The sequence below is a fragment of the Lineus longissimus genome, chromosome 11 (assembly GCF_910592395.1).
Source record: "Lineus longissimus chromosome 11, tnLinLong1.2, whole genome shotgun sequence".
Classification (NCBI taxonomy): Eukaryota; Metazoa; Nemertea; class Pilidiophora; order Heteronemertea; family Lineidae; genus Lineus; species Lineus longissimus.
The window spans coordinates 11,521,060-11,547,864 of NC_088318.1; the positions used below are offsets into that span (position 1 = coordinate 11,521,060).

The 26,805-nt window shown below is 43.0% G+C and overlaps 3 protein-coding genes across 6 annotated transcripts; 2 read left to right on the forward strand and 1 right to left on the reverse strand.

The window, feature by feature from the left end:
• Positions 1-914: 914 nt before the first annotated feature.
• Positions 915-7,491, forward strand: LOC135496297 (nibrin-like). Of its 2 annotated transcripts, XM_064785552.1 has the most exons (14): positions 915-1,017; positions 1,295-1,431; positions 1,565-1,707; positions 1,945-2,104; positions 2,417-2,520; positions 2,935-3,052; positions 3,245-3,441; positions 3,749-3,840; positions 4,061-4,169; positions 4,509-4,661; positions 4,957-6,208; positions 6,394-6,564; positions 6,811-6,980; positions 7,112-7,491. In XM_064785552.1, the coding sequence occupies exons 1-14, from the start codon at positions 990-992 to the stop codon at positions 7,146-7,148; spliced, it is 2,871 nt and encodes a 956-aa protein (XP_064641622.1). In that variant the 5' UTR covers positions 915-989; the 3' UTR covers positions 7,149-7,491. The 2 variants fall into 2 exon arrangements, with proteins under 2 accessions (XP_064641622.1, XP_064641623.1); XM_064785553.1 differs by lacking the exons at positions 915-1,017; positions 1,565-1,707 and having other exon boundaries at positions 1,375-1,431.
• A 1,675-nt stretch (positions 7,492-9,166) lies between these two features.
• On the forward strand, positions 9,167-15,590 carry LOC135495807 (uncharacterized). 2 transcript variants are annotated; one of them, XM_064784747.1, is made up of 6 exons: positions 9,167-9,524; positions 11,959-12,184; positions 12,546-12,707; positions 12,875-13,082; positions 13,460-13,655; positions 14,245-15,590. In XM_064784747.1, exons 2-6 carry the CDS (start codon positions 12,017-12,019, stop codon positions 14,771-14,773), a joined length of 1,263 nt encoding a protein of 420 aa, XP_064640817.1. In that variant the 5' UTR covers positions 9,167-9,524; positions 11,959-12,016; the 3' UTR covers positions 14,774-15,590. The 2 variants fall into 2 exon arrangements, with proteins under 2 accessions (XP_064640817.1, XP_064640818.1); XM_064784748.1 differs by lacking the exon at positions 9,167-9,524 and adding an exon at positions 9,623-9,967.
• Positions 15,591-16,036: 446 nt separating this feature from the next.
• Positions 16,037-26,337, reverse strand: LOC135496094 (uncharacterized). Of its 2 annotated transcripts, XM_064785228.1 has the most exons (10): positions 26,163-26,196; positions 23,149-23,437; positions 22,704-22,830; positions 21,905-22,128; positions 21,212-21,649; positions 19,458-19,565; positions 18,515-18,667; positions 17,585-17,758; positions 17,193-17,282; positions 16,037-16,806 (listed from the first exon to the last, which is right to left on the reverse strand). In XM_064785228.1, exons 2-10 carry the CDS (start codon positions 23,387-23,389, stop codon positions 16,577-16,579), a joined length of 1,785 nt encoding a protein of 594 aa, XP_064641298.1. In that variant the 5' UTR covers positions 23,390-23,437; positions 26,163-26,196; the 3' UTR covers positions 16,037-16,576. The 2 variants fall into 2 exon arrangements, with proteins under 2 accessions (XP_064641298.1, XP_064641299.1); XM_064785229.1 differs by lacking the exon at positions 23,149-23,437 and having other exon boundaries at positions 26,163-26,337.
• Positions 26,338-26,805: the final 468 nt, after the last annotated feature.

Sequence of the window (26,805 nt, forward strand, 5' to 3'; positions counted from 1 at the left end):
TATTTCTAAGCAAGTAATAAAAATAAAGAAATAAATCGACAAACTCAGCTTTTGCAATAAATTCACGCAAAGCACGGTATACATGTATATTGAGAGTTAATTTAGGTATAAATCTCATCATCCATCTGTATATATAGATATACGGTCAAATGATGGAACAATTAATTTGAGGCAGTTCAATGCATATATATCGGGTGTCCCAAAAAAAATGTCCCAAAGTTCGACGGGTATAGCTGTTGGTGGACTGATCTCTTTCAAAATTCTCACAGTTCAATACTTCAAGATATTGTAAATATGATGGCATGGGAACCAGTCCTCCCGACCATTGTAGTATACACAGTGTATGACACTGACGATCTTAGTGGCGCTATAGGAGCAATCTTTCGCTCAAATCAAGTAAATATCTCTGGGTACAATAAACCTAAACAGACATGTTTGGTGTCATTTGAAAGGAAATTTCATAGAGATTCCAACCATGCAATTCTGACCCTAGCAGAGAACATTATACCAACTTTTTTAGGATTTTAACAAAAAATGGGGCCGGGCGTTTTTCGTAGGGGCGGGCGGGGACGATCACCAACTTTTTTTTTTATGTGGCCTAACCCAGGCCAGGACGACAAGAACCCCTTGCGCGCCATCAAACCGTATAAGTTTTTTTACCGGCAAACTGTGCTATAATGAATTTGTAGTCACCACCCATGTAGCGAAACGTCCTCCATGTAGCGAAACGACCATACCCATCATGTAGCGAAACGACCCCACCCATGTAGCGAAACGACCTACCATGTAGCGAAACGACCGCCACATGTAGCGAAACGACTTGTAGCGAACTGGCAATGTAGCGAAACAGCCTGATACCGTCAAAGGTGGTTGTGTTCGCGGTTCCAGCCACGGCTCTTGTGGAAATTGGCCATGTAGTTTTTCGAAATGTAAAAAACGAAAGTGTAAAATTTCGTCTTTTTCTGTAAAAAATCCTCCATAAAACCAAGATGTGGCAGCTGATTTCGTCTTCAGATAGTAAGTGAACAACTCCAGCCGACACATCCAAGTCGATTCATTGCGTTCTTTGACTATCGATCCGACCAGACCGACTTCCTTTCTTGTAAACCTGATTTCGGACAATATTTGGCTGAAAACAGTGTACATCTTATTGTCGGACGGGTTTGCAGTTTTTTTCCAGACCATTCATACTCTCTTATCGGAGCGACTTGACAATCACTGCCATTTCCAAAAAAATGTCATTAAACGAAAGTGATATGGGCTTGATTTGACATGCTTTCTGTTCTGTTTCCAGGTGGTGAAAGTTACCCGTTGTTTGTTGATGTGGAGAATGTGATTGGGAGGAAGGACTGTTCGATAGTTCTGAAGAATGATCCTGCGATCAGTCGCAAACATGCAGTCATCACAGTTACCCATCCAGACAACCATGTTGTAAGTATATTGGGAGGAAATATTTTGACATCACCTATCAGTACCGGTAGTTTCTCAGTTTCTTCGTTCGAGTTATGAAAAGGGCACAATGGTTTTGCAACTACATCTTACTAAGTGTGTATGTATCTTTCAGTCACATTCCCATGTACTTCCAACTGTGAAATTGAAGGACACTTCAAGATACGGATGCTTCGTTAATCATAAAAAAGTTTCAGAGGAATGTCTCCTCAGCTCTGGTGATTCGATTAAATTTGGCTCAGACAAAAGCAAATTCAGGTAAAGCCTTTCATTTTCAAAGACATTAAGTTCAAAACTTCAAATAATTATGGTGTGAAGTTTTTATCATTGCTTGGTAGTTGAGCCTCAGTTCAATTGACTCGGTCCACACATCTCCTTTGATTTGCAACTGGAGGGGTGTTTTAACGTGTTTAGAGAGGGCCTGCCTTTTCTCAATTTTTGTTTCTTGCCTGCCTTTTTTGTCCATCAAATGTGATTCTTCTTTAACACTGCCAGCTTAAAATATGAGCCGTTCATTGTGACAACATCGTGCCTAACTCCAGCCCTAAAGAAGTCGGTGAAGAGCGTCCTCCACCAGCTGGGTGGGCACGTGGTACAGGAATGGACGAAAGACTGCAGTATGGTCGTCATGAGTAACCTAAGCGTCACAATAAAGGTAAACTTTGCTGATAGTTCTTCACATTTACTCACTCGTGTGTCCTCTTTCCACTGCTCTTTAAAATTGTGCATGTTATTGATAGGCCAAGGTACATAGTATTCATGAGGTCATCTGTCGCAGTTCACGTGTCACAAGCATGTTTATCATTGACTAAGGCTCGAAAACGTGATTAGAGATATTGTGACATAGATGGCCCTGAAAGTGTTAACCTGGTTCTTGATTAACTTCAAGTTGGTTATTGTTAGGGTGTTTAATATTGATGCTCTCAAACCTTTGCAAACTCTTCATAATCTACTCTATTTCCTCCAGGTAATGTGTGCTCTGATATCCTGTGCCAATGTTGTGACGCCAGAATACCTCGCAAGGTACCTTGAAGCAACCAAGAACGGAGAAGCAAAGCCAGACCCATCAGAGTAAGTAAAACACTGCATCCAAACACCAGTCCAGCTTATACCATATTTGGAGTACAACCTACCGTAAGCTATTCATAGAGGGCTGAAACGAAAGGCCCACACTTCCCATTGTACCCTTTGAACACGGTTGATAGGACAGGATATTTGTTCACCTCTCTTTGTGAGTTGTTTGTGATTAAATGTTGCACTAACAACACTATCCAGCAGTGCTTTGATACTTTTGGGTTATTACGATGATTTGCATCACAAAATGGCAGACAGGAATGGCAATAGAGCAATGTCTATTGCAACATCTGGTTCAGTGGTGAAATCCGCTAGATGTCACGAGCGACTTGGCTTTGTAATGTTTTCTGACGTTATCCGCCATTACGTCATATAGATACATTACCTGATTATCAACCTCTCTTATTTCAGTTTCTTGCCTCCACTGGCCGAGTCGCAGATCACCCAAGATGAAGTATCATTCAGTGCTGATCCAAGCCGTCAAAATCTCTTCCAGGGGAAGATGTTTATCTTTCTAACATCAAAGCAGGTAAATATTGTGCAGGTCTAAAAATTGTCTCTTTTGGCTTAATACAAATTTATACCCCATTCTAAAAAGTGATTTGCATGACATCAGCACAAAAAGGGTTTAAATTCTCAGATGTTTACATTTCATATAAGTGACAAACTGAGTTGTATTTGATTATGCAAAAAGGTCTCATTACACGATGCACTCTTTCAGTTCAAGAAGCTCAACCTTTCCATTGAGCTCGGCGGAGGTGTGCCATTCCTCATGGAGGAGGGGACGGATGATAATGACGACAGTGTCCTGATCGCACCTGGTACATGTGTCATGGAGTGTAGTCCATCAGAGAACTCCCAGCAACTCTCACAAAATGCGCAGGAGTGGATCTCACATGTGTTGGACTACCTGCAAAAGTGAGTGATTTCAAGTTCATTTCCTCCACTGATTTATAATACAAAAATGCGTGTGGGGTTTTCCATTGCAAGTGGATAAAAAATATTGAATTGAAAGCTGAGCGTCAACAAGGACATTATTACCTCTATAGACAATATTGGTCGATTGTAATGCAAGTAGGAGGAAAAGGGAGACCCGAGGAAAATCCATGCTGTCATAGAAACCCACGACCTCAAGGGTGTCGGGCGCTGATGTTTCCGCTGCACCACTCCACAGCTCAAGACTTTGGATCTCGCGTAACCAAACTTACCCTCGTATATTCTTCAGGAACAAAAAGAGACCAATTCCCGAGGCTGAGTTGGGTTTTGCGGCACTTTACAGCTCCACTGAAAAGTACTGCAACCCCGATTGTGTTATTGGTAAGTTTTCGTGATTGGAGACTTCATATCACATAACAAATTTATCATCCACAGTAGGTTCCACTTAACTTTAAGTTGTGATCTACGCCTTTCTATTCACCTGGTAGGTCATGCAGGCCTATCTTTCTTTCAAAAGATGTGGCTGTCAAAGCATTGTGACTTGCCCAAGGGCACAAGTATCGATTATCTTTTTAATGCTGAACTGTTTCTCCTTTTCCAGGTGGTCCACATCTTGGTGCTATTCCTGGGCAGACCCTATCACAACAGGTGGACCCAGATATCTCACAGTCTATGGCATACAGATCCCAGCAGTCTCAAGATATTGATAGGCAAGTTATTTTCTTACTCAGTCATTTTCGTTCTGTGCTGTGACACTCTTCTCGCTGTATCCCAGGACAGGCCAACGTTTTCCAACTCCTTCGTCATTGTGCGTGACTCTACAACAGTTTTAACCTGTGTTCTTGTAAATCTTCCTGCCAGTGCAATTGCAGTGAGTAGTTTGCAATATCAGGTGTAAATTTTACTTGGTCAGTAATGCAAAAATGCACTACAGGTTGTGATAAGTCAAGATGGACCTGGAAAAGTTGTGCATTTATCTGTTAGATTTAACCTTTCGGTGTTTCCTCAGCGAGAGGACACGATGTCATAAGTCCCTTGTTATGTTTCAGCAAACACCAAGCTAGACCGAGCAGGGACGTCAAACCATCTGCGAGTGTCAAACCGGAGTTGATCCGGGTGAAGGAGGAACCCGTTAGCCAAATATTTGCAGCTGAAGAGTCTATTCATGAGAGGGAAATAGCAACAGCCAGCAAGAGAAAAAGGTAAGCCACAAAATATTGTTTATTCTGGTGACCTTGTACTTCCTTTCCTGGCATATTACTGCTTTCAATATGCAATCTTACCACTTGCTGTCATTCACTTTCCGGGTGTGCTAGGACTAGCAACGTAATGAGTGATGATCACAAGAAATCAAATCAGCTTTTCTATCATCTAAGATGATCTGCAACACTTGATGGACTTGGTTTAGGCAATACATTAACACATAATGCATGCATGGCCAACCATATTTGCAACAAATAACAAGGCCTCGTTTTCTGATTTATTTTTGCATCACAGGGGGCGTGATGATGAAGAAGAGGCACAAGAGCCAAACAGGAAGCAGGTCAAAGTTGAACGAAGATCGAGAAGCAAATCCACATCCCCTGGGCCGACAACCAAGAGAGAATTGAGAAGTACGAGCCCAGCAAAGAGGAATATCGATGACAATGACAACAAAATAGATTTTGATAGTGTACCTCCGAGGCGTGGTCGAAAGGAAAGTCAGCGGAAACGATCACCTGGTCCAACTAATGCCCTTGGGGATAATGAGGCGAATGAGTTCTCTGCTTTTACTGGCCAAGAGAGAAACTCCAGACAAAGGTCACCAGTTTTTGAAGCTGCTGGTGAGTTTGGTGTTTCCCAAAGACTAGGGGGTCAGACAAAAGGTGAAGGATCACCTGAACCAGAACACGGTGATAATGAGTTTGATAGTGTTCCTGCTAGGAGTCGACCTGGAAGGAATGCAAGGAAGAAATCACCTGCTCCTGTTGATATGGACAAAGGGAATGAGTTTGACAGTGTTCCTGCAAGAAGTGGACAAGGGCGAAATTTGCGGAAAAGATCTCCCACTCCTGTTGGTAATGATGAAACAAGTGAGCTTGATAGTGTTCCAGCGAGAACTGGAGTCCAGCGTGGTCGCAAGAGAGACAAGTTGCCCACAGCTGGTGATCTTTTTAGTGGGGCTAAAACTAGTGATGTTGTCCTTGCATCTGATAGTGACGATGGGACGGGTATGGCATTTGATTCTGTTCCACCAAGAAAGGCCAGGCAGCAGAAGAGGAAGACACCTTCTAGGTCACCTTCTCCTGGGGAAGGTCATAATGTTAGTGACTTTGATCAGCTTCCAGCACGTAAAGGTGGACGCTCTAAACATCCCGTGACTGAAAAACCTGATGGAAATGGGGTAGATCAAAATCGAGAAAAAAGTTTTAAAAGAGAAGTTACTAATGCTGCCTATATTTCTGAAACTGTTACTGAAGACACAGACTTTGATGATCTGAAACATGTTGCTGCAGATTTTGATTTGGGAAAGGGACCTGGCGTCGCGGTCATTGCAGAGTCGGATAATATAGATGCTGCTCCACCACGAAAATCTCATGCAAGTGTGAAACAGGAGCCTGCTGTGAGTCCCCCAGCACCTGTCCCTGAAGGTGGAGTTAGGATGAAACAGGACATCAAGCCTTCAACAAGTAGAAAGGTGTCCCCACGGAGATCAAATCTAAATACTGCACCAGAGGAAGGGTTTTTGACGACAACTAGACCGAATGAGGTGAGTTGTTCTAGATGGTGGTGTTCAATTCAACTCTTTAATACTAGTATCAGAGACTTAAAAACCATTGCCTTTTTGCAAGATAAGACTCTTGTATGCTTCTCTGCATATAGAATATAGATCGGTACTGTTGAGGTTTTAAAATACCACCAATAAGGTTATTTTGAGCCCTGATTTATTTTCAGAACTTCATCAAAACTGAAGAAAACCAGTTCGATCCAGATGTTCCAGCTGCCTGTGCCAAGATTAACTACACATCATTGGTCGTACGCAGACAGAAACCAACCAAATCTGGGTCAACTATGCCCCCAGCTTGGAAGGGAATGCCGGTGAAGAACTTCAAAAGATTCAAAAAGGTTGGTCACGTATTTCATTGCCTTCAGGTCGTTGTAAGAGTTAGGGTCATTATTCGTTTCCAGGCCTGGTCACTCACTACTTAGTTTCTCAACTGTTCAAGGCTTGTTATGTACAGACTTCGTAGCTGCCTCCCGCTCAGCATTGACGATGCTGCTGGCGATTAACTTATCCCAAAGCATTAGTGAGAAAGCGTATGGTAGAGCATGATTAGAACAGCTGATATGTTAGTATCTAACTTGTTCCAGGTGCTGCATAAAGGTAGCGATGACCTACCCAGGGTTATTGGTGGCCGCGACCTTGTCCCGCATGCTAGCTTAGCCAAGCGACAAGTGATGGAGAAGTTTGCGGCGGACCTTCAGATGACCCAGCATGAAGAAGAGGAGGATGACTGTCAAGACTTGTTTAATGCCGTCAGGTGAGTTTATTGATGTCTATCTGCATTTGCTTTTGCCTTCTGACTTGTGAGCATCTCTTGCTCACGGACACTGAGATGAGACACGGTTGATCATTACTTCAAAATGATTCTTTTCATCATTGACTTTGCAGTGTTCCTGAGAGGCGTGGACGAGGGAGGAAGAGGTAGTGGTCATAGTCGATTGTCTCTACTGCCAGTCATTAGATGGACCAATCTTCTGGAGAAGAATCCTCAACATCAATCATGCCTTCTGTACTTGTGTTCGTTTGATACATCCTGGACTCTTATCCATTCGGAAACCATTCACCTTACCAAAAACTTCAAAGCTTTTTCCTCTGATTTAGTTAATCGCCTGTTAATGTATAATGGTGATTGAAATATCTTTGTGGATAAAGGAGTCTTAGATTTGAGTATGTTACGCCCGGGTAGGTAGTTGCCAATGATTGATGCTCCTATCAACGTGAACCAATCAAGTGATTGTATTTTGTACATGTTTGTCAGGCTTGTAATAAAGACAGTGTACAAGATATTTTGTGTAGTTTACTGAGATCTGAACTGAACATTATGGATTTGATAGTCACCAGTCTCATTACCATGGAAACATGTATGGAAAAGGAGGAGACCGAGATGACATCAGCTCTAATCTCAACGATAACATCCTTCTCCTTTTCCATATATGTTTCCGTGGTTCTTACTTCCATAGTACTATCCTCTCGCTACTAGTCTCATTAACACCGAAACATGTATGGAAAAGGAGGATAAGTGCGCTGCATGTCAGGTAATCGGCCGGCCTGCGACCACCAGCCACGTCCACTGGACATCAACGACAAGTACAGGTGGAGGAACGCATGAGTTCCAAACCAAATCCATGCCCAGCACAAAAGAACAGTAAAACTGGCGGACGCGTTTGTTCATTCACAAAACTTTCCACCGGAGGGAACGGACTTCGCCCTACCTTCCCTGACAAGTAAACGCATTCGCCGAACGACAAACGAACGAATAACGGGTGCGAACTGACAACAACGAATCTGACATTTTGCTCTCCGCTGGACATCTGTTAACGCAATCCGCTAAGGTGTGACTGACTTGCACTTTACGAACGGAGTACACTGATGGTTCAGAATGCAGCTTTAACCCGAGAGCTTTACAGACCTGCTACTGCACGTCGCGCCCGCTGTATCCAGCTGTTGCCATGGTTACAAGACTTAATAGATACCTTGATGCAACGTTGAGAGATAGGATATTAAAGTGTTGGTGGTGATGATTGATGAGGATCCTTTTGAGTGGCAACGATGATTTCGTCAGAGAGTTTTCACCAATCTGTTCGCTCTCATCTGATCAGATGTGCTCATTTGCAACACTGCCCAACTTATCTCCTACTTACCTATTATATACGTCCCCCAAAATCAGCAAGACAACTCAATATGCAGGACTTTCCAACTACTGGAAGCAGCCGCATGCTTGGGCGCCAAGCTAGGGGGCAACAGCCTTAAAACCGCCAGGCTACCATAGACCGGAAAAGATTGCTTCTTTGACAACAAATCCTACCTCGAGTCGTACCTCGACCGGTTTATCTTATGTTCTCAACAGCACCATTCGTTGCTGGTTGCTAAGGAAACTGTTTTCCAATACGTATACTAGTATATAGGCTACCTCAATAGAGAGTACAGCGTCGTGGCAGTGTTTGGTAACTGTCACATCAGAATGCATTGTTTAAGGACGCCCGGGAAATCTTGATGGTAGATTTCTGAGTCTAATTAAAGGCACCCACTAGTCACTAACTGCATCTAGAACAGATACCAGTAACCATTAGGTGAGCGAGCGATGGCTGTTTGGCAAGCCTGAAACGGACGGAAATATTACTCGCGCTGAATTGTTGCCAACATTTCCGTGTGAAATGAAATCGACGGACCAGGACCTCGTCCCGTTGTTCGAGCATTCTTAACACCAAAGGTAGGAATTTCGAAAAAAAGTGAAAACGCGCGTAAATTTCACTCTGCGTCGTGATGCCCCGGCATTCATTGCGACACGTCTTGTTGTAACCGACTGTGAGAAATCAGTGTCAAAAGCGCCATGATCGATATTTCATGGATTGCCCACACATGTATAAGCTTATGGGTCTAATAATCATTCATAGCACAATCAATAACTGTGTTGGTGCACAGATTCATGTACCAATAATACACCTATTTGGCAGACCGACATCTATCGTTTGCCAGTGTTGTAGCGAGGCCGGGAGCCTGCTCCCTCAGCCTGCCACGATTGGTCTTGCTTTCTCCACGGACAGACAACGTGCGAGCCCGGAACGCAAATCAACCAGACAGAGAAGCTGGGTTAGATTCTCCAATATAGGTATTTCACGCGAACAGTTGGTTGCCAAGGAATCCGCCATTGCTATCTTGGTTCAGGGTGAACACGCTGCTTGATGGTATACGTCGATACCAGTCCAGGCATCGGAACTAACCGCTTTTAGCCGTGGCAAGGTATATAGAAGAGGATATCGTGCAGTAGATGGACGCAAATGTGGGAATAATCACTGAAGAGGTAAATATTATTGGTGTTTTGTAAAGCATTCCTGTAACTGCCTTCTTCCTATTTTCCTTATGTAGTGGCTGAAATGGTATATGAAATGGTCTTGAGAGCGCATACTGATAACCCGCAATGGTGCGGACAAGGAGTGTAATACATTCTATGTGGATGTTGGAATGATAAGCGTCAGAAAAGGATCAGTGGTTACAACGAGTAAACGTATCTGTGAATATATTCGTTAGCCGAAGCCAGTGATCGAATCAGTTTTTTTTACTTCTTCGCCGTCATTCGAGAGGCGGAGTATATTGAGAACCACTGGTTATATACCAGGATGACCGCTTTCATGATGAAGTCTCTGGTGTGAAAGCATTACCGATTACCAAGGTTGCAGATAGGCGGAAAAGTGCGTTACTTGGATGTGGGAATGACGAGATGATATCCCTGTGATGGTGGAAGAGGTGAGATCATGAAGTGTTTACAAAAAGCATCATTGCTTGGGCGGGTTTCTAACTGCATGCTCTTGTTAGCCTTATGGATGCGAAAGCTTTAGTGTGACGTCCACTATATGTACTGCTGAGCATAAGTTGTTCCGGTATATAAAGGAATACACCGGAATCTGTCGCACGTTTGTGTATCGGGAGTTTTGCGAAAACTCCCCATTAGCCGTTTACGCGTTCTAAAACAGCTACCCTAATAATAACTAAATACATGTAGTTCGCTCTAATTTAAAATTATGTTGTCAATCACCAGGATGCTACAGGAAAAACAACTCCGTAATTACGGATGAGGCAGTTTAGTGATGGTAGATGTTGCAATGCATTGCATGCATGATAACCTTATAGCGCGTAAAAGATTAACAACCATGGAGTGATAAGGATGCTTCATCTTCATCTCGTACTTGGTGTACGAAAGGTTGGAACCGCAGCTACGCTTGTCCGATCAATAGTTCCCTGTACCCTCGAGCTTGTGCCGTGATGTGCCAAAGACCATGCAGACGGTGGGGTTCTATAGCGTAGATACGTCGTCGAGAGTGATGTTCTGATAGTCGTACAGCTATCAAGACGATGATATATCCAGATCGGGTCTTTCAAATAAATAGACTGTTATATACATGTCTTTAACCATGCGATAACGTCTATAAATTATCACATTTGACTTGTTGACGGTGTGAATGCTGTGCTGAAATGTCTTCCGATGAAAAGATGAAAACAAAAATGACAAAGTTGCTGATGGATTTTCCTGTCTTCGGTGATATCGTAAATGACAGCCCGCTACCCTATTCCCCTCTCGGCCTATGTCGGCTGTCTATCTGACATCAGTACGAGACAGCGTCAAACCTTCGTAGTAATTCGGGCAAACAACCAGAGCTTCCGACTCATGCTTACAGACCTTTCAACAACATGCCGACAGGCAATGACGAAGAGCGATAGATAAATACAAATTCATGGGACTGTATTGAAACATCTATGTATATCAATGCTTGCGTCATATTGACAAAGCATTCTATCATTAATCATGTTTGTAGTAGATCACATATTCATTGTATCGATTGGACTCTTTCCACTGGATCATCAATTCGGCTTGTTGTCTCCGTGGGAACATGGCAAGCGCGACTCTGGAAAGGGATGAAAAAAGAGATTTCCGTGCTTTCATCCATGATTATTCCCAACACACAATCGGGCTTCTGGGCCATTAAATCACCATGAGCGAAAACAATGAGTGAGCACTTCTTCCACCAAGTGGACAATCAATATTGTACACCACATAACGCCGATATCAAGTTGATAGCAATGACACAACATGATGATAAACCACTCAGTAAATGTTGCCATGCGTTACTTTGTAGCCAGTACTAATGCAAGTATCAATTCGTGTCTTGTACCCCCCCCCCCCCTCCTCAAAGGTACGACACCTTATCACCCTATAACGACATCTTAAGGCTCAAGCATCACCCTTTTTTCACCAATGCTACTTTTTCTTTCGTCAAGACAACACCATCAACAATATATCAGTTATCACCGTCATATAAAGTAACTGAACTAATTTTACTGGGTAAGGCTGTATGTTCGACAAGACATCGACACATTAGCATCCTTATTCTTTCCAGCCTTGCCAAATTTTCACTAAAGGAAAAATAAATACTACTCAAGCATCGGCAAAGATTAGTGGTGATAGCTTAACTACCCTTGAGGAGGGGGGGGGGTACAAGAAACGAATTGATACTTGCATAAATTTCAACCAATTTCTTTTTTTCTTCCACGGATGACATCTAATCTGACCCTGACCGGCGAGATGTAGCCTGGACATGCTAAAGAGGTGCAGCTTTGACGGGAAGAGCCATTACGTTTGTGCTTTCTTGACATGCAGTGAGCATTATATAGGTCGAGTTTGCTTTTAAAACATCAGTAGCGTACACAGTCCTTCACCGAGTTTCTCATATCTTCTACAGATTTCCTACACGTTGCTGACATCTTATCTGACCCTGACCACCAACATGTAGCCACAAGATGTACATCTTCGACGAGAACAACTTAGCCCTGTGTGCCATCGTGACAGTGAGCATGCAGTTGGTTTTCTTCTTCCTTGCCTGTACCTTCCAGTTCACCAAGCTCACCGACATCGCGGGAGGAGTCAACTTCGCCATCATTGCTATTTTGACGTTTCTTCTGGCACAGGTAAAAGAGTTTTTGAAGAAAGCTTCGAAGGTAGATTTGAAAGGAATACTCAACGCTACTGATCACTGGCTCTTTTTCTGACATAAGGGGCAGGAGAACCGGAAGAGCATGTCGACTGCAGTTAACGTCAAGCTCAAGTGAACGCCAAGGTGGTGGTGAACGCCAAGGTGGTGGTGAACGCCAACGTGGTGGTGAACGCTAAGCTGGTGTCTTGATTTGTCTGAACAACCAAGCCCCGCTGTTTGTAACATCAAATATGAGCGCACGATCTGTACTGAACCACAGTGTAAAACATGTAGTTTGCATCAGATCTTTGGTCTCGCCTTTATCTCATGCTTACTAAGTCCGATCTGTTTTGCAGACGTACACGACCCGGCAAGTGATGGTCACCGCGTTTGTTTGGGGCTGGGGACTACGTCTTTCTTGTTACCTCCTGTACCGAATATGCAAAATAGGCGAGGACACCCGCTTTGAGGAGAAGGGGAGTCGATGGTCGAAATATGCAGGATTCTGGACCTTTCAGGTTGGTTGATTAGAACTCACTGCCTCCGGTTGAATATTTGGGTGCTTTTTTGCACGAGTAGGCTACGATGCGGCTTTATTGCGGTCAGTCAAGATATCTCGTATCTTGTATGCATGTTATCGTTAGCTTGCTGATCTCTTGAACTCTCTGGCGCCTCTTTTTTTCAGGCGATTTGGGTGTTTTCCGTGAGTCTACCAGTAATCTTCACAAATGCGCAGCGGAGTGCATTCAAACTCGACCCAAGGGAGTTCACCGACCTGGATATCGCCGGAGCAGTGATCTACACCGTGGGTCTCGTGTGTGAAGCTTCCGCTGATATGCAGAAGTTCAACTTCAGAGACAATCCGGCCAACAATGGCAGGTGGTGTGATTTTGGTAAGCGAATTTTCTTTCAGATTCTACTAGTAGAAACAGTCTCGTGCCACGCCTGTGTATGGTTGATCACAGCACATGATTGCCGACGCTACGTTTTGGCTGGGCAAGTCTGAATATATAGAACAGTCACGTCCTTCATAGCAGTTGATATGACTGCAGCTGCACTGACTAGGTCCTTTCGCGCAGGGCTGCAGTGCTCATAAGACGGTTGAGGTTAAGTTATTCAATACTCGTACATGAACGGATTCATCCCTTTATAGTACCGTCTGTCTGATCATGGGAACTACCTGGCCTGTCATATCTTTACCCGACCCATCTTATAGACGTCTCTTCTCAAATCTGATGATAATCTCTGACGTTTGATTATCTCAATCCAGGTCTGTGGCGCTGGTCGCGACATCCCAACTATTTTGGCGAGATGTTGGTGTGGTGGGGCATCTTCATCATCAGCACTAACATCCTCACCAATGGTCAATGGGCGGCGATCGTCAGCCCCGTGTTCACTACCCTCATACTGCTCTTCCTCAGTGGTATTCCTCTGCTAGAGAAGAAACACGATGAGATTTATGGACGGTAAGTTAACCAAGTCGAAATGAAACCTATAGCGATTTTTTGAAAAATGGCAATAGTACCAGAGATAGGATTAAGTCTGAATCTGATCGAGATCGTGGCAAATGGTCATGGCAACATGTTTCAACAGTTTCTAGACAATTCTGTTTACTCGAATAGGGAACAGATGTCGCAGTCACTGCGTGGAATCTTTAAGAGTCGGCTGCATATATCATGATCATACAGTAGTGCTGTCATCTATGTGACAGCTGCAGTACAGACCCAGCCACGCTGTACGTCCTAATTTAAAAAAAATCATATAGGCGTATTTTGTGTTCTACTACATCCGGCTCTCCACTTTTGATGCCCCGTTTCACATGGAGGTGTAGATGGATGGGACTGAATCAGGTCTTGAGTAGAATACAAGATTCGCCTTACTGTTCTGAGTTGGGACGTCTGACAGTGTGACAGCGGAATCTATAACCGACTGAAGCTTATTTCATAGGTCTCGACTTCATTACGATTTCCAATTACTTGTAATTCCGAAGTAGGAGTCATTATTTCTTCTATTACATCTCTGAGTCTGATGGCACGTGTCCCTATTTTGTTTCAGGTGTAAGGACTACCTGGATTACAAGATGTCCACCAGCCCTCTCATCCCCCTTCCCCCTCAGATCTATAAACGGCTGCCCCTTTGTCTGAAATGTGTCATGTGCTGTGAATTCCCCTTCTACGACTTCTTAGACTCAGATGAGGAGAATGAGATCAAACCTACGGAAACCCTCAATGCAAATGACGCGCACAGTTCAAATCCTGGCACATCCGAATGCTCAAATGCCGGCCCGTCGGACATCTCAAACCCGGCCACCTCAGAAACGGTCGCATCAAATCTATATTCAGAACATTCAAATCCTGGTCCATCGAATTACAATCATAATCACGGACCAGCACAGACGGTGACTTCTGGACATGCGCATTTGATTCCTGCGCACGCTCTGCATAATAACTATACGCTGAGTAGCTCGACTTTCTCGAACAATTTCTCATATACTGGTACGGGTACGTTAGCACCAACGAACAATGGTCCTCACAGTTCGCTTAAGACAAAACTGTTAGCCAACCCACTGACGACGGACTTATAAGAGGTTGGTTGGAGCTAGGGCGTCGAGAGTGCGAACCCTCACACCGTTTAGGAGATAGCCGCACGTTCAATGACCGCTGAGGGGATGCTGCTCGGAGGCCACATATCATATCATTTTCTTGCCAATCTTTAAAATCTTTGTGGAGTAAATGCAGATACCAATTCATCTACATCTTTTGTCTTACCTCTAAACATGTTAAATTGTCGGAAATGCAGTTGCCAAGACTGGCTGGAAGCCTGCTGCGTTATTTATCTCACGAAATGACTTCCCACAGCTGCAATCACCCCTTCACATCAGTATTCTTGTCCTCGGACCGTAGGCAATGGAGTTTTGATTCACAGGGATTGCGCAAGGCTTTGCGTGAGGAAAGTTTAAGCATTTGTACGCTACTTGACTTTTATAGCTGTTTTAGCTGTTGTATGGTTTCTTTATCCATTTCACCCGGAATCGAATGTGCCAAATCGCCTATGGATATGAATGTTCCAATGAATGTCATACGATGCTGTTGTAGTTTTCTATCTAAAATATTGTGTAATTAACTTATTAAGATGGAAGTGTACAGAGAACGTCTTGTTTGAGCTATTCCCATAGAATTAGATGAGCAGGTGCGATGACGGGAACGAGGTTGTCAGTCCAGGCCGTGAGTAACGGTAACCGGCTTCGTCTTTGTGATCAGTAATAGCCGTCATGTATGAAAAAGATATTTTGGGGACTGCTCTTCCGGTTTATACCGTATTTTATCCAATGTTACGAAAGCGGATGTATTTGATGGTGCTATTGAGTCTGGTTGTGCGAATATCATGTGTCTATTGTGAAATTTGTACTTTTTATTCATTTGCCACTATGAGCTACATGTGCCCCCTGGTAGCTACCTCAGGGTTATAGGCTACCTCAAGAAAGCTACTCGAGTTGACAAATAGGGCACGGTGGGATAGAAGCTCTACTCGAGCGGATGCCTCGTGATGCTGTCCATACCAAGGCACATGCGGTACTTCAGATACATGAACTACCGCAAGCACATAGGCTACTCTTAGAAGGCTACTTGAGTTGACAAATAGGGTACTGAAGTCTGTTTTCAAGCGCACTGTCGGATAGAAGTTCTACCAGAGGCGGATAGGTCGTGAGGTGCTTCAGGTGGATAATGAGCTACCGCAGGCTTCACCAGAATATAGACAACTGGAGATGCCAAGCAGCGTCCGGAGGTGGACATGAAAAACGAGTGCATCTGTTTGGTGTACATTTGTTTTAATAACAAAATCCTCCTTCAGATACAAGTATACATGGGCATGATTGTGACAAACGATAAATAGAACTAACAAAAACACTCTACGACATAACGACCGATTCGCACCAACGACGCCATGCCGATCGCAACTTCTCAGTGCCCGTGTCTACTTTGCATCAACAATTGCTTTTTCAATTTTTCCCAGCTACTTTTTTACAAAAAAATAGGGGCATGACTAATTTATACAATAATATAATTGATAACTAATAAGCTTAATGCTTTAGCTTCTCCGTCAGGACGGACTATCGAAGATGAAACACGCCGAAGCACCGTTGATCATAAAGCTTTCAAAGATATTCTGCGCCTTTCGACAAAGAACAAGCTATCAATCAGCCTCTGATCGATGATTGAAAATGCTTTACAAATTATACTAACTTTTTGACTGCAAATCCCCATGCCCGAGTTTCAAGTCAACAGTCGTGGTGGAGACGTTCGGACTCAGCCACAGGGAATTAGCCAAGATTGGAACATTTGCTGCGAAAGTGGCTGAAGTGTAATAAATCAATGAGAGCTGTGGATCACGTAGCCGTCTCAATTTGCTGAATGGTCGGAGGTCTGGACATAAACCGATTCAACCAAGTTTTCTTCTTCCCCGCCTTGCCGCATTTGCCGGTTGTCCGCTGGGTTTCCTCAGCGCTGCCCTCCAGGTGTTCACTCTCCGACTCCTCCCCATCGTCGGCGCTGTTCACCACCACTGACGGAACAAGGTAGTCGCCATTTTCACCGCTACGTCGTTTGGATGATTTACCTGAAAGCGGGTGGACAAGTTAAACCAAACTACGGTTAAACAAAAAGTTGCTGTACAATTTTTGATTGTCCAGGTTTTTCGCTGAAATCATAATTTTTTAGCGCGACATTTATTAATGAACTTTCAAGTGTTCCATCCCACCAGATATTATTCACAATGACTTCAGATTCGTTAAGGGTTGGTAACAATTTTTGAATGAAATGCTTTGACAGTTATACAGGCCGTTTGGGTAAAGTTGTTTCGTCACCTTATAATATAAACCACGGGAAAGCATCCCCTCACCGTTTACTGTTTCTTCTCTTTGCATCAAACACAATTCTCACAATTCATCCGATCATCCTTAATCTGGGATACGGTGATTGACCTTTTAAAGGTACCGTACTTACCGGAAAAATAGATGGTGGCGATGCCGAGGGTAAGTAATGCAAACGCCGCCAGGGGAACGTACACCCATTCAGCCCTGAAATGACTCTTTCCTGGAAAAGAAGAATATGGACATTAAAAGACAATCATCACAAAGTAAACACTCACACATAGGCTTTGCTTGCATATAGGATTTTCAGTAAAACGAAAATCTCCCGATTGTTTTTTGAGATTCTGAAAAAAAAGTTTTCATTTTGCTGAAAAACTTCTACTGGCTGCATGATAGTGTTGGCTGAAAAAACGACATCAAAGGTTCTTTGAATAATGTTCTTGTAATATCGAAACGTTCTTTTGCGCATACCATTGGTAGGCTTCCCGCCACCCGGCTAACTCGCCTCAAGACAATCAAACCCACCTTTCTTTTTCTGACAGCTTGGATGCCTTTCATCTTCGCCATTATAGCAATGCTCGATTCCATCGCATAAAAACCGCTTTAAAATGGCCACCGTGTAGTTACCGCGGTTTCTTGCTGTTTTGGGTTGGCAATAAAACAAGGAATCATGCCGTCCTCGCAATCGGCGACATACGTCTGTAAAAGGAAGGCGTAATAATTGAACTTTTGTATAGAATGGCTTCTGTTTTAATAGATCTAGTGATATAAAGGTTTGGTTATTGCCCCTGGGGGAGAACAAAGCAGGAGAATTATCCGTTCCGTCACGATCAGTGTCTTAACATAAACCTCTTTCCTCCAAAATAGCGACATGTTTATTGGCACACATCTCATGACTATGTCGTTGGTGCCGCAAGAGGAAAGAAAGGCGTCCTTTTTCAACTTTTTTTATAAAGAGATGGAAAGCCTGGCATATTTATCATCGGGTTGGTGATTCTTTGTTGTTAAACAAGGCGTATTGTGTGATAACATGATCAATGCTATAAGGCTGACGAGCAAAATGGTGTTCCAGTGTCACTAGCAATATGATGAAAGGACCGGCTTTTGTAGTACTGGCTGGGCGAATCAGCTAATTAATCAGGAACATGTGATTCATCAGAAACTACATGCCAAAGGCATGTATGAGGACCTGAATACGCAAACGTCAGCACTCTTGGCTGGTATAGCGCAAAGTAAATCCAGCGATGATATTAAGAAAATATTTCTTTACACGAAAAATTGAAAGTAAAATTTTGTAATCCGCAAAAATAGATTTTATCTTGCAAGAGTTGAAAGACTATTAATAACTTCGCTGCCTCCAAAGACAAAAAAAGTGCCCGCAAAAGACGTCATCACTTGAAAAGTAGCTGTACAATGACCAAGTCTCGCGAGAAAAAGGTTGTCACGTGTTCGTACCTGCTCTCTCGTCTGTCCCATCATTACAATGGCTATAACCATCACACAGCCACCACAGTGGTTTGTCAGCATCAAATGCATAGAAGGGTTTCTTCGGCCCAATGCAGTTACCATCCTCACAGAGGAAACAACCAGGACTCTTTCGGTCGTGGTCTGGAATGATAGAGAGGTTAAGAAAGCGTAAGAAAACGTAGATGAAGAGGTATCCAATGCAGCTAAAATCTTCGTCTCAATACCTTTACAATCTTCACATGCCATGGAAACACCCAGCCGGGCCTGTAGCCGTTCAGTCGCAATCTGGGTAGACAGGTTTCAATGACAGAAACGTCACATCGTATTTGCTATTGAGTATGCTCCTCAAAGCCAAGGAGTCGTGGACTGTAATTGACACTGGCATATAATAACCACTCTCCTTGATTGAAGGGTATCTCGAGCTTTGATATGCATATCAAAAGGTCCTTTCAGAGTGACCATATCACATGGAGAGAATGTCATGAGTCACTCTGTCGCAATCATGTCGAGCCGGGGACTGCGGTAAAGTAACAGGTAACAACCTTCGTCTAATTTCTTATTCGTAGGGGGGATCCTAATCAAAAGTTACGTAGCTTTGAATGGCTGCCTATGATTACCAGTCTGAAGGGCAGCATTAAGACTGTGGTGCGTCTTTACTTTACTCCTTTACTAAACAGACCAACCAGCGGACATTAGCAATCCAGTGAACGTAGCAAGTGATATCAGTCATCAACGACAAGGACAAGACTGGCATTCTCTTTTTTTCTCCATTTAATGAAGAGCTCTTATCTCAAAAAACTTCCACAGAGGCCGATTCGAGATAGGGTGGGTCAATTAATGTTGCACAGGGCTAGAATAAAATCGTGTATGATTCCGACAGAACGGGTACAGATGAAGTCAATACATGTTTATTAGATGAGTGACAACTTACCACAATATTCATCCAGTCCGTTTTTGCAGTTCACTTTCCCATCACACACCCTGGCCTTGTCGACACATTGTACAGCTGAACATTTGAATTGTTGGTCTGTACAAGTAACTGAAATCGAAAAAAAGAAAGGTGTCCTATAAGCTTGTGATGTCATGTGCAGTTGCTGGTCAGTATTTGTCAAATGAAATGGACTAACACCCTGGAACCGTTACCGCGGCTTGCAAGATAACAATATACGAGTGCGTGATACAGGAGGGTAACCTGTATATATAAGGGTCAAGGCCGTTGTATCTGTGGATGAACCGAGTTTGCTCTCAGTGTTTCATACTGGCCATTACCAGTAACAACTTTCTTTGAAAATTGTTGCAGAATCTAAAAACAAATTGTTACACAGAGCAGAGAGTGCATGTCACCTCAGTTCAGAGCTAGTTTTTTAAAATTCTGGCAACAATCTTCAAAGATAGTTGCCAGTACATGAACCGTGACGAAAAAAAACCCGGCTTCATCATTGCTAGACAAGAATTCATTGAAGTGCACCCCACAGATAATCGTTGTACCGATATGTGCGCCCGCATAGTCGGCTGGAAAAAAATTCTCGTTGCAACTCCGCAAACTCAAAATCACTCTCTTTGATGATTTTCAATTTGCAAGCCTGATTTATAGCAGATTTCATAAGCAATGACATGACTGAGTGGGCTCTACATTCAACGATTTTCAATTGCTAAGGCATTTTTATCGCAATCGGGAACTGAGCCTGAAGCGGGTTTCCGGCTCAAAAATTTGATTGGTAGATTAATACTGGCGTTTTAGCAGCTGCTTTTAGAAAAAAACATTTAATCAGGTGAAGAAGAACCTGAACTTCATGTACTGGTGGGGAATTGAGAAACGTTGAGATTGGCGCTGCCTTCGAGATAAACGGTCATCAGAGTTAACTGACTGCGACCTTATTCAGGAACCAACTTCAGGATGACCCAGTCCTGAATTCAATGAACAAATTGTCTCTAATTGCTCATTAATTCATTAATTCCGTCGATTGTTCTTTTAATGACAAACTCATGCCAAGTCAACGATCTCTCCTTTCCCTTAGTTAATTTCAATTTCAATTAACTTGTAGTTTCCAGTTTCTGTAGTTTAAGTTTTTAATAATGATTATTCGTTACTAACTCGTGGTGATAGTCTAGCGCCGAGATAATTCACGCAAAGGTAAAAAAAGATGATTTTATTCCGTCGAATACGATATCTCATGAGGCTTCCTTTTTCACATTACGATTATGTCATCAAATATTCGCACCGTAATTTCATTATCAATTGATTTTTTTGTAATAGGAAGGCTTATATTTAAGTCGCACTAACAACGTCATAAAGAAGTTTCTTGATTAAGATTTTACTGATATCGATATCATAAATAAAAAAGAATGCACTTTCATCGTTGCCATTAGTCACATTAATACAGATGATATATTGGACAGTTTAAGTGGCTTTATGAACTGACGGCCAGACAAGATTTATAACACGTCATTACACAGGAATGTTTACACCTCAACTTTGGATGCGGGCGAATAAATCAAGGCCGACTGAAAAACAAATCGTCTTGTCTTCGTATTTAGATAACTCTTATCATCTCATTGACAAATCAGCATTCCATGGTTCCCAACAGTCGCTGGTCGCAACAGTCGCTGGTGTGCGCCTACTTCAAACGTGAGCTGGCTAAAGAGCCTGCGAATTTCTCTCTACGGGCTGATCACTTTTCTTACCTTTTGGAAGAACCTCGTATTCAATGCTCAAGTTGGTTTCATTGAAGGCGGAGTTCTCTCTGAAGTCGATCCAGAGCGTATTCCCTCGCGAGACGTACTCAAGCGGGACAAAGTCTTTACAAAGCCGAAAAGAGGATGGGAAATTATCGCTCATCCTGTCGAGGTGGTTTCCAAAGCGGATTATACCTTTTGCAGCTTTGCACGAAGCCGAGTTTCCGTCTAAGATGCCGGGGATGGTAAGACCCTGTTGTGACTCCTTTGAGAAGCTGTTTGACACGCTCCGCGCCCCTTGTCGGAATGACAGACGAATTAGTTGGCCATGAGGGGCGACAAGCCGGATTGTGCAGGACGTGTTTCGTGGATTATCATGTGATGAGAGAATGGGAAGGTTTGCGGTCGAGGCGGAGGAACCGAGCGTCAATGTCCTATCACAGGCAGCTGAAATTAATAGAAAGGTGTCCTATAATGTCAATGAATCTTTTAAAACAAATTCGAGGCAAACGATAGACACAATGTACATGTAATGTACTCATATATTATCATTAGCCCCTTCAACCCATTTTGATGAACAAGGTTTTGACATCTCATCAACAACATGAGAGTCGGGCGGGGAAATATAATCCCCGATTCGAATTTTAGGTATCTTAAGGACTGCTTTTGAGACTGTGACAGGTACTGGTACAAAATACGTACTTTCATTTTCCACTTCATACTTGATCATGAATGCATCATTTTCAGCAGCAGACGAATAATACGAGACCCATGCAGACTTCCCCCTGATCACCCTCGTTCTCGGCAAGGCAACGTCTCGTTCTGAACACAGCCTCGCTCCCATCTCACCAGAAGTACCAACTTGCAGATACCCGGATGTGCAGTTTTGTGTGGTGGACGGCAATCGGAACTTCAGGAAAGTGAGCCTTAAAGTGAATGGGGTAATGATAAGAATTTAAAGCGATTGGACCTCGACTCCGCCTCCAAATATAGGTTGTCGCTTTGTAATCTCGCAGCCATTTCCATTCGAATGAGTAACAGGGCCGCCCTGGATCTGCCTCAAATCCAAAATGGCCGCTAAAATGGCCACCAATCACTAAAAGAATTGACACAATATTTAGTTTAAGCTGCCCTGTCTACTGAAAAGCCAAATCAATTTTCTAACGGATTCGACTTCAAGTGATGTCAGCATTAGAGACAACTAAAGGGCGAAAAGTTAAATCAGCGGAAATGTCCGTTTATTTTCAAAATGACCACCAAATTACAAAAAACTAATTAATGAATGTTACTTTTCCTACATGACTTTGCTTATTCGCGGTGATACTCGCACAGGAAGTCGATTTCTTATTACTACGGTCGACGCTACGTGGCGCTGGGTATCAACATCACTTGACGAAACTGACAGCCAGCGCCGCCTGGCGTGATGTCGGTACGCCATCATGTTTCCCAGTATCACCTTGAAGTGGGCCTAATTGAAACACGTGCCGCTGGAGTAACTTACCTGACTCTCTCCCATGGGGCCAAAGCAATCACATACGAACAGTTAATAGAGCCGTTGTAGTTCGCCCCATCCCAGTCGATGTAGCCATAATTGAGACTTGTTGATTTTTGTACCTCGATACCACAGTCTACAAAGAGAAACGATAGGTATGGATAGTTTTGATCTCGATTTGATAACCGAGAGATGTAATAGAACGGATGCCGCTTTACGCTGTACCTGAGAAAAAAACATTTCAAAGCGTCTTCTTCATTCTCTCATTTTTTCACGATTTGATGTCATTGCATGTTAGGTTTTCAGAAACTCACAGGATATCTGCAAAACAAGTTATCGGTTAAGAGCCTGAAATCAAACGGTGATGATATCAAAGGATTCATAACGGTTCGATGACCGCAGGTTGCTGAGAAAACCGTTAGAATCTTCTTTACTCAATGTGAGGTAAGCTTACCTGGCACGCTGTTGTCCCGTTCCCTGTGTAATCCTTTGATTCCCTGAGATTGCAACGACACCACAAGCAACATTACAAACAGATCACCCCACATGGGGAAAAGCTTAGAGATCCCTCCGAGAGCAGCTGATGTAGTAATAGACATATTGAAATATTCCGTGCTATGCCCTTCTAGGTCTTTTGGCAAATGAACTCGGGGCTCCTGGGGAAGCCCCCTTATATCCAGAAGGGTTTTTGACATCTTAAAGCGATGTTATGACGTCGAAAGGGGTTTATGCATGCCCTTTCCCTGGCGGATAAAAGCATAAAATAATTATCACTTAATGGGAAAAATCTATTTTGTAAATGATGACAGCTTGAAGAAATATGCGGCTATTGCCTGTAAATGTCAACATTTTTCTAACATTTCTTAAATGTTACTTGTGACGTTTTTGCAAGCCATTGGGACTCTCCCCGTACGCGTTTCAACTCGGCCGCTTTGACAGCGAGCAAAGGGATTAATGTCACTTATCGTATCTCATATTTCTACCACAACCATGAAAGAACCATGAAGGTAATAATCCTTTACAGAGTCCGCTTTAGATGTCTCGGGTCACATTTCGCTCATTGTCACTGCCAGAGAATGCACTTGCGCCTTGGTTCTTTGAGATGGACAGGCCGCAAGCCCGTAGGCGGAGGTCGCCATCAGCTTTGAAACAACCACGTTGTAAATGTACGTCATTTTGTTCACGTGCAATCCCAGGCACTTCGGATTAAGTTTTATGAGTGGGACACTGCGATAAAGTCAAAAGTTAATCAATATCAGGTTAATCTAAAGTTTTCAAAGGTTATCCTCCTTCCTCAGCCAAGTTGGGATCCCGGTCGCTCGCGGTCTATATCGTGTGCGCACTTTATTATACACTGCCAAAACCCTGCGTAGCGAAAGAGTTGAAATCATCTCCATACTAATGGCAAGTTCTGTAGATTAGCGAAATGACCCAGGGATTAGGGCTCATTTCCACCCGACCACGATCAGAGGCATGCCCTTCGGAAATGTGTTGTTGATTCTCCATGGTGATGGATTCACCAGAGGCGAATCCTGAAGCTTCCCAACACCACCTTCGCTAAAAACCTGCATCACAAAAATAAGACAACTCACTATATCCCACTTCTTATTCTGCAAGTTGTTTATGACAATGTTAATGTCGAGTTTCTTTATGACGGTGTTCGGCGGAAGCATAAATGGACGCAGGCGCTCTCAAGAGACACATTACATGTTTTTAACTCCGCAAAACATATTCGAATTAATGTCCTTTGGGGCCACGACGCGAAAAGATGAGCAAGTTGTTTTTAAAACACTCCAACAAAGAGCAGAGACTTTTGAGTTGGAGAAATCCTCTCTCTGATTGCTCTTCAATTTCTCATCAAATTCCATCCCGTCTTGGTGCCAATCATGATTAGTCTACACTTCCCGAGTTGAGGGGACTTTAAAATAAGCTGCTAACATGCTTATCGTCATCATCAATAAAAACCTCTTTCACTCGTTCACAGCCAATAAATTGCTGTCTTTGATGCAAATTAAAGGGATTTTCCGATCTTATGGTCTCAGTCTGAGTATCGTTTGGTTTGAATTTGAAAAACGAGTTGGATTTTGCGTCTTCAGTTCCAAGCCGTGATGTATTACCTCTAATATAGCTTCTTCTTCATCATCATCATCTTCTGTACATGTCTCAGCGTTCATCTTTCGAGATTGCTTAATCACATTATCATACAAGAATATTCACCCACGACTTAGAATTGGTTAAGTCTAACATGCAATAAGTGCAAAACCAGCCGAATATCATTATCTTGTCGACTTGTCCTTAATAGTCTCCAATTATCTACTTTTTGTCCTCACCCACTAACAACGATGCGAAATCCTAAAAAATTGCGATACAATATACTCAGGATACTCTCGACTTCAAAGAGTTGCAGCCGCTTAACCGCACCGTGGATTAAGCCTGGGCTGGGTCGCCATCGCCGCTGGCTCATAACCATCTTACACGGACTTTGAAGACCTAGCAATGATCGGCAGATTTTGCTAAAACCTCCCCCACCTGAAATGGTGTCCGCAGCAGTTACTTGAATCACATTATTGGTGATGTGACTGTAGTCACTCTTGTTTCTAAATTGCCATCAAAACATTGTTGTTGTAAAAACCTGGCTGATCGCGTGTACAAGGGGAGACTTACTACATACAAGTAATTTGAAACGTATCTTTTTAAGTTTTCCCCGACTCTCATATTTATTGTCATGAGATCATTGCCCGACATTTTTCAAATCTTTCACGAAATAATGAGGTGATTAGAGTCACGTAATTGTCTTGATTACATCAGAATCATCCTAATTTATTATTCTTTGTGATTGCCATCGTTAACAAAAGGTCACATCCCCTCAGGCATAAAGAGGTGCGTCGATTCATTTAACTTTGTGGCAATGGGTTTGAATCGCGCACCAAACTCTTTAACAAGAGGATCTGACGATGGGATTTCCGGCTGAAATAAACGGTGCATCTGTGCTACAAGCTTGAATGACAATGCCAATCTTGACACGATAGAGGCGCTGATTTCGTTCCTTTAAGCTACCGGCTTTGGTCAGGTTTGAGGTTACTAAGAAAGGGCTCGTCACTGTTTCAGCTACTCTCTTGGTGAATCCTCCAAGAAAAAATATTTAGCTCTCTAAATTTTCAAAAAGAAACTGCACAAGTTGACTGCTTTTTATCAAAGTTTAACGTAGAGGTTCGAGACGATACCTTAACTATATTTTGTAGTTAAGGAAACCGCAGAGGCAGTGCGTGGCAAAGGCGGCGCTCACCAAAGCAGTAGTGACCTTTTTGCTAAGGCAAAGAAAAACATCACATCAAGAAGAAGAGGTCAAGCCTTGGAGATTCCTTTAAAAAGATACATATATACTGTTCATAGAGCCTTACATACCATATTTGTTAGTAAAACAAACTTCGCTTGGGTAATGTCTTAGTGAGTTTATAAGCAGCCTACCTGTATTTATCGTTACAGTCCTTGTAGTTCGAAACTCTATCCCAAACACGACGAGTAACGAAAGAAAAGTGCAGCAAATATTATAGAAATCCATCGGATGTGGCCAGAAGAGGTCTCAGCAAGAACATGAACACTGTGGTGGAAGGCTTCCATTTGCGGGATCCTCAAATCGAAAGTATCCCTATTTGCGAGTCAGGTGGTGTCCTGGCGATACCAGGTGGCCAAGTGCGCCGCGTCACCACACTTCATCCCGAAGACCTCTCTGACGCTATACTGGGGTGTTTGAGACCAGTGTTGACCCCCACCGGATAGTTGGAATGGCGATGATGATGACGCCTATCCAGAAATTGGAAGCCACTATGAATATCGCATATACATTGTAGCATGTATAGATTAGATCTATAGTCCAAACTTTATCGTAGCCATCTCCATTTTGGGGATGTCCTCCATTTTTCACAGACTTGAGCTAATATCATAAACGTGAAATTTCTTTCAAAGGCCACGCCTTAGAGTACCAGTAACCAGCGGTTAAACCATCTCATTTTGTTAAACTCTCATACAGAAACACGGGGACTGGCCTCATCAAATGTCTAGGCAAATTATGCAATATTATCAAGGGAATGACATCCGTTGGATGTACATC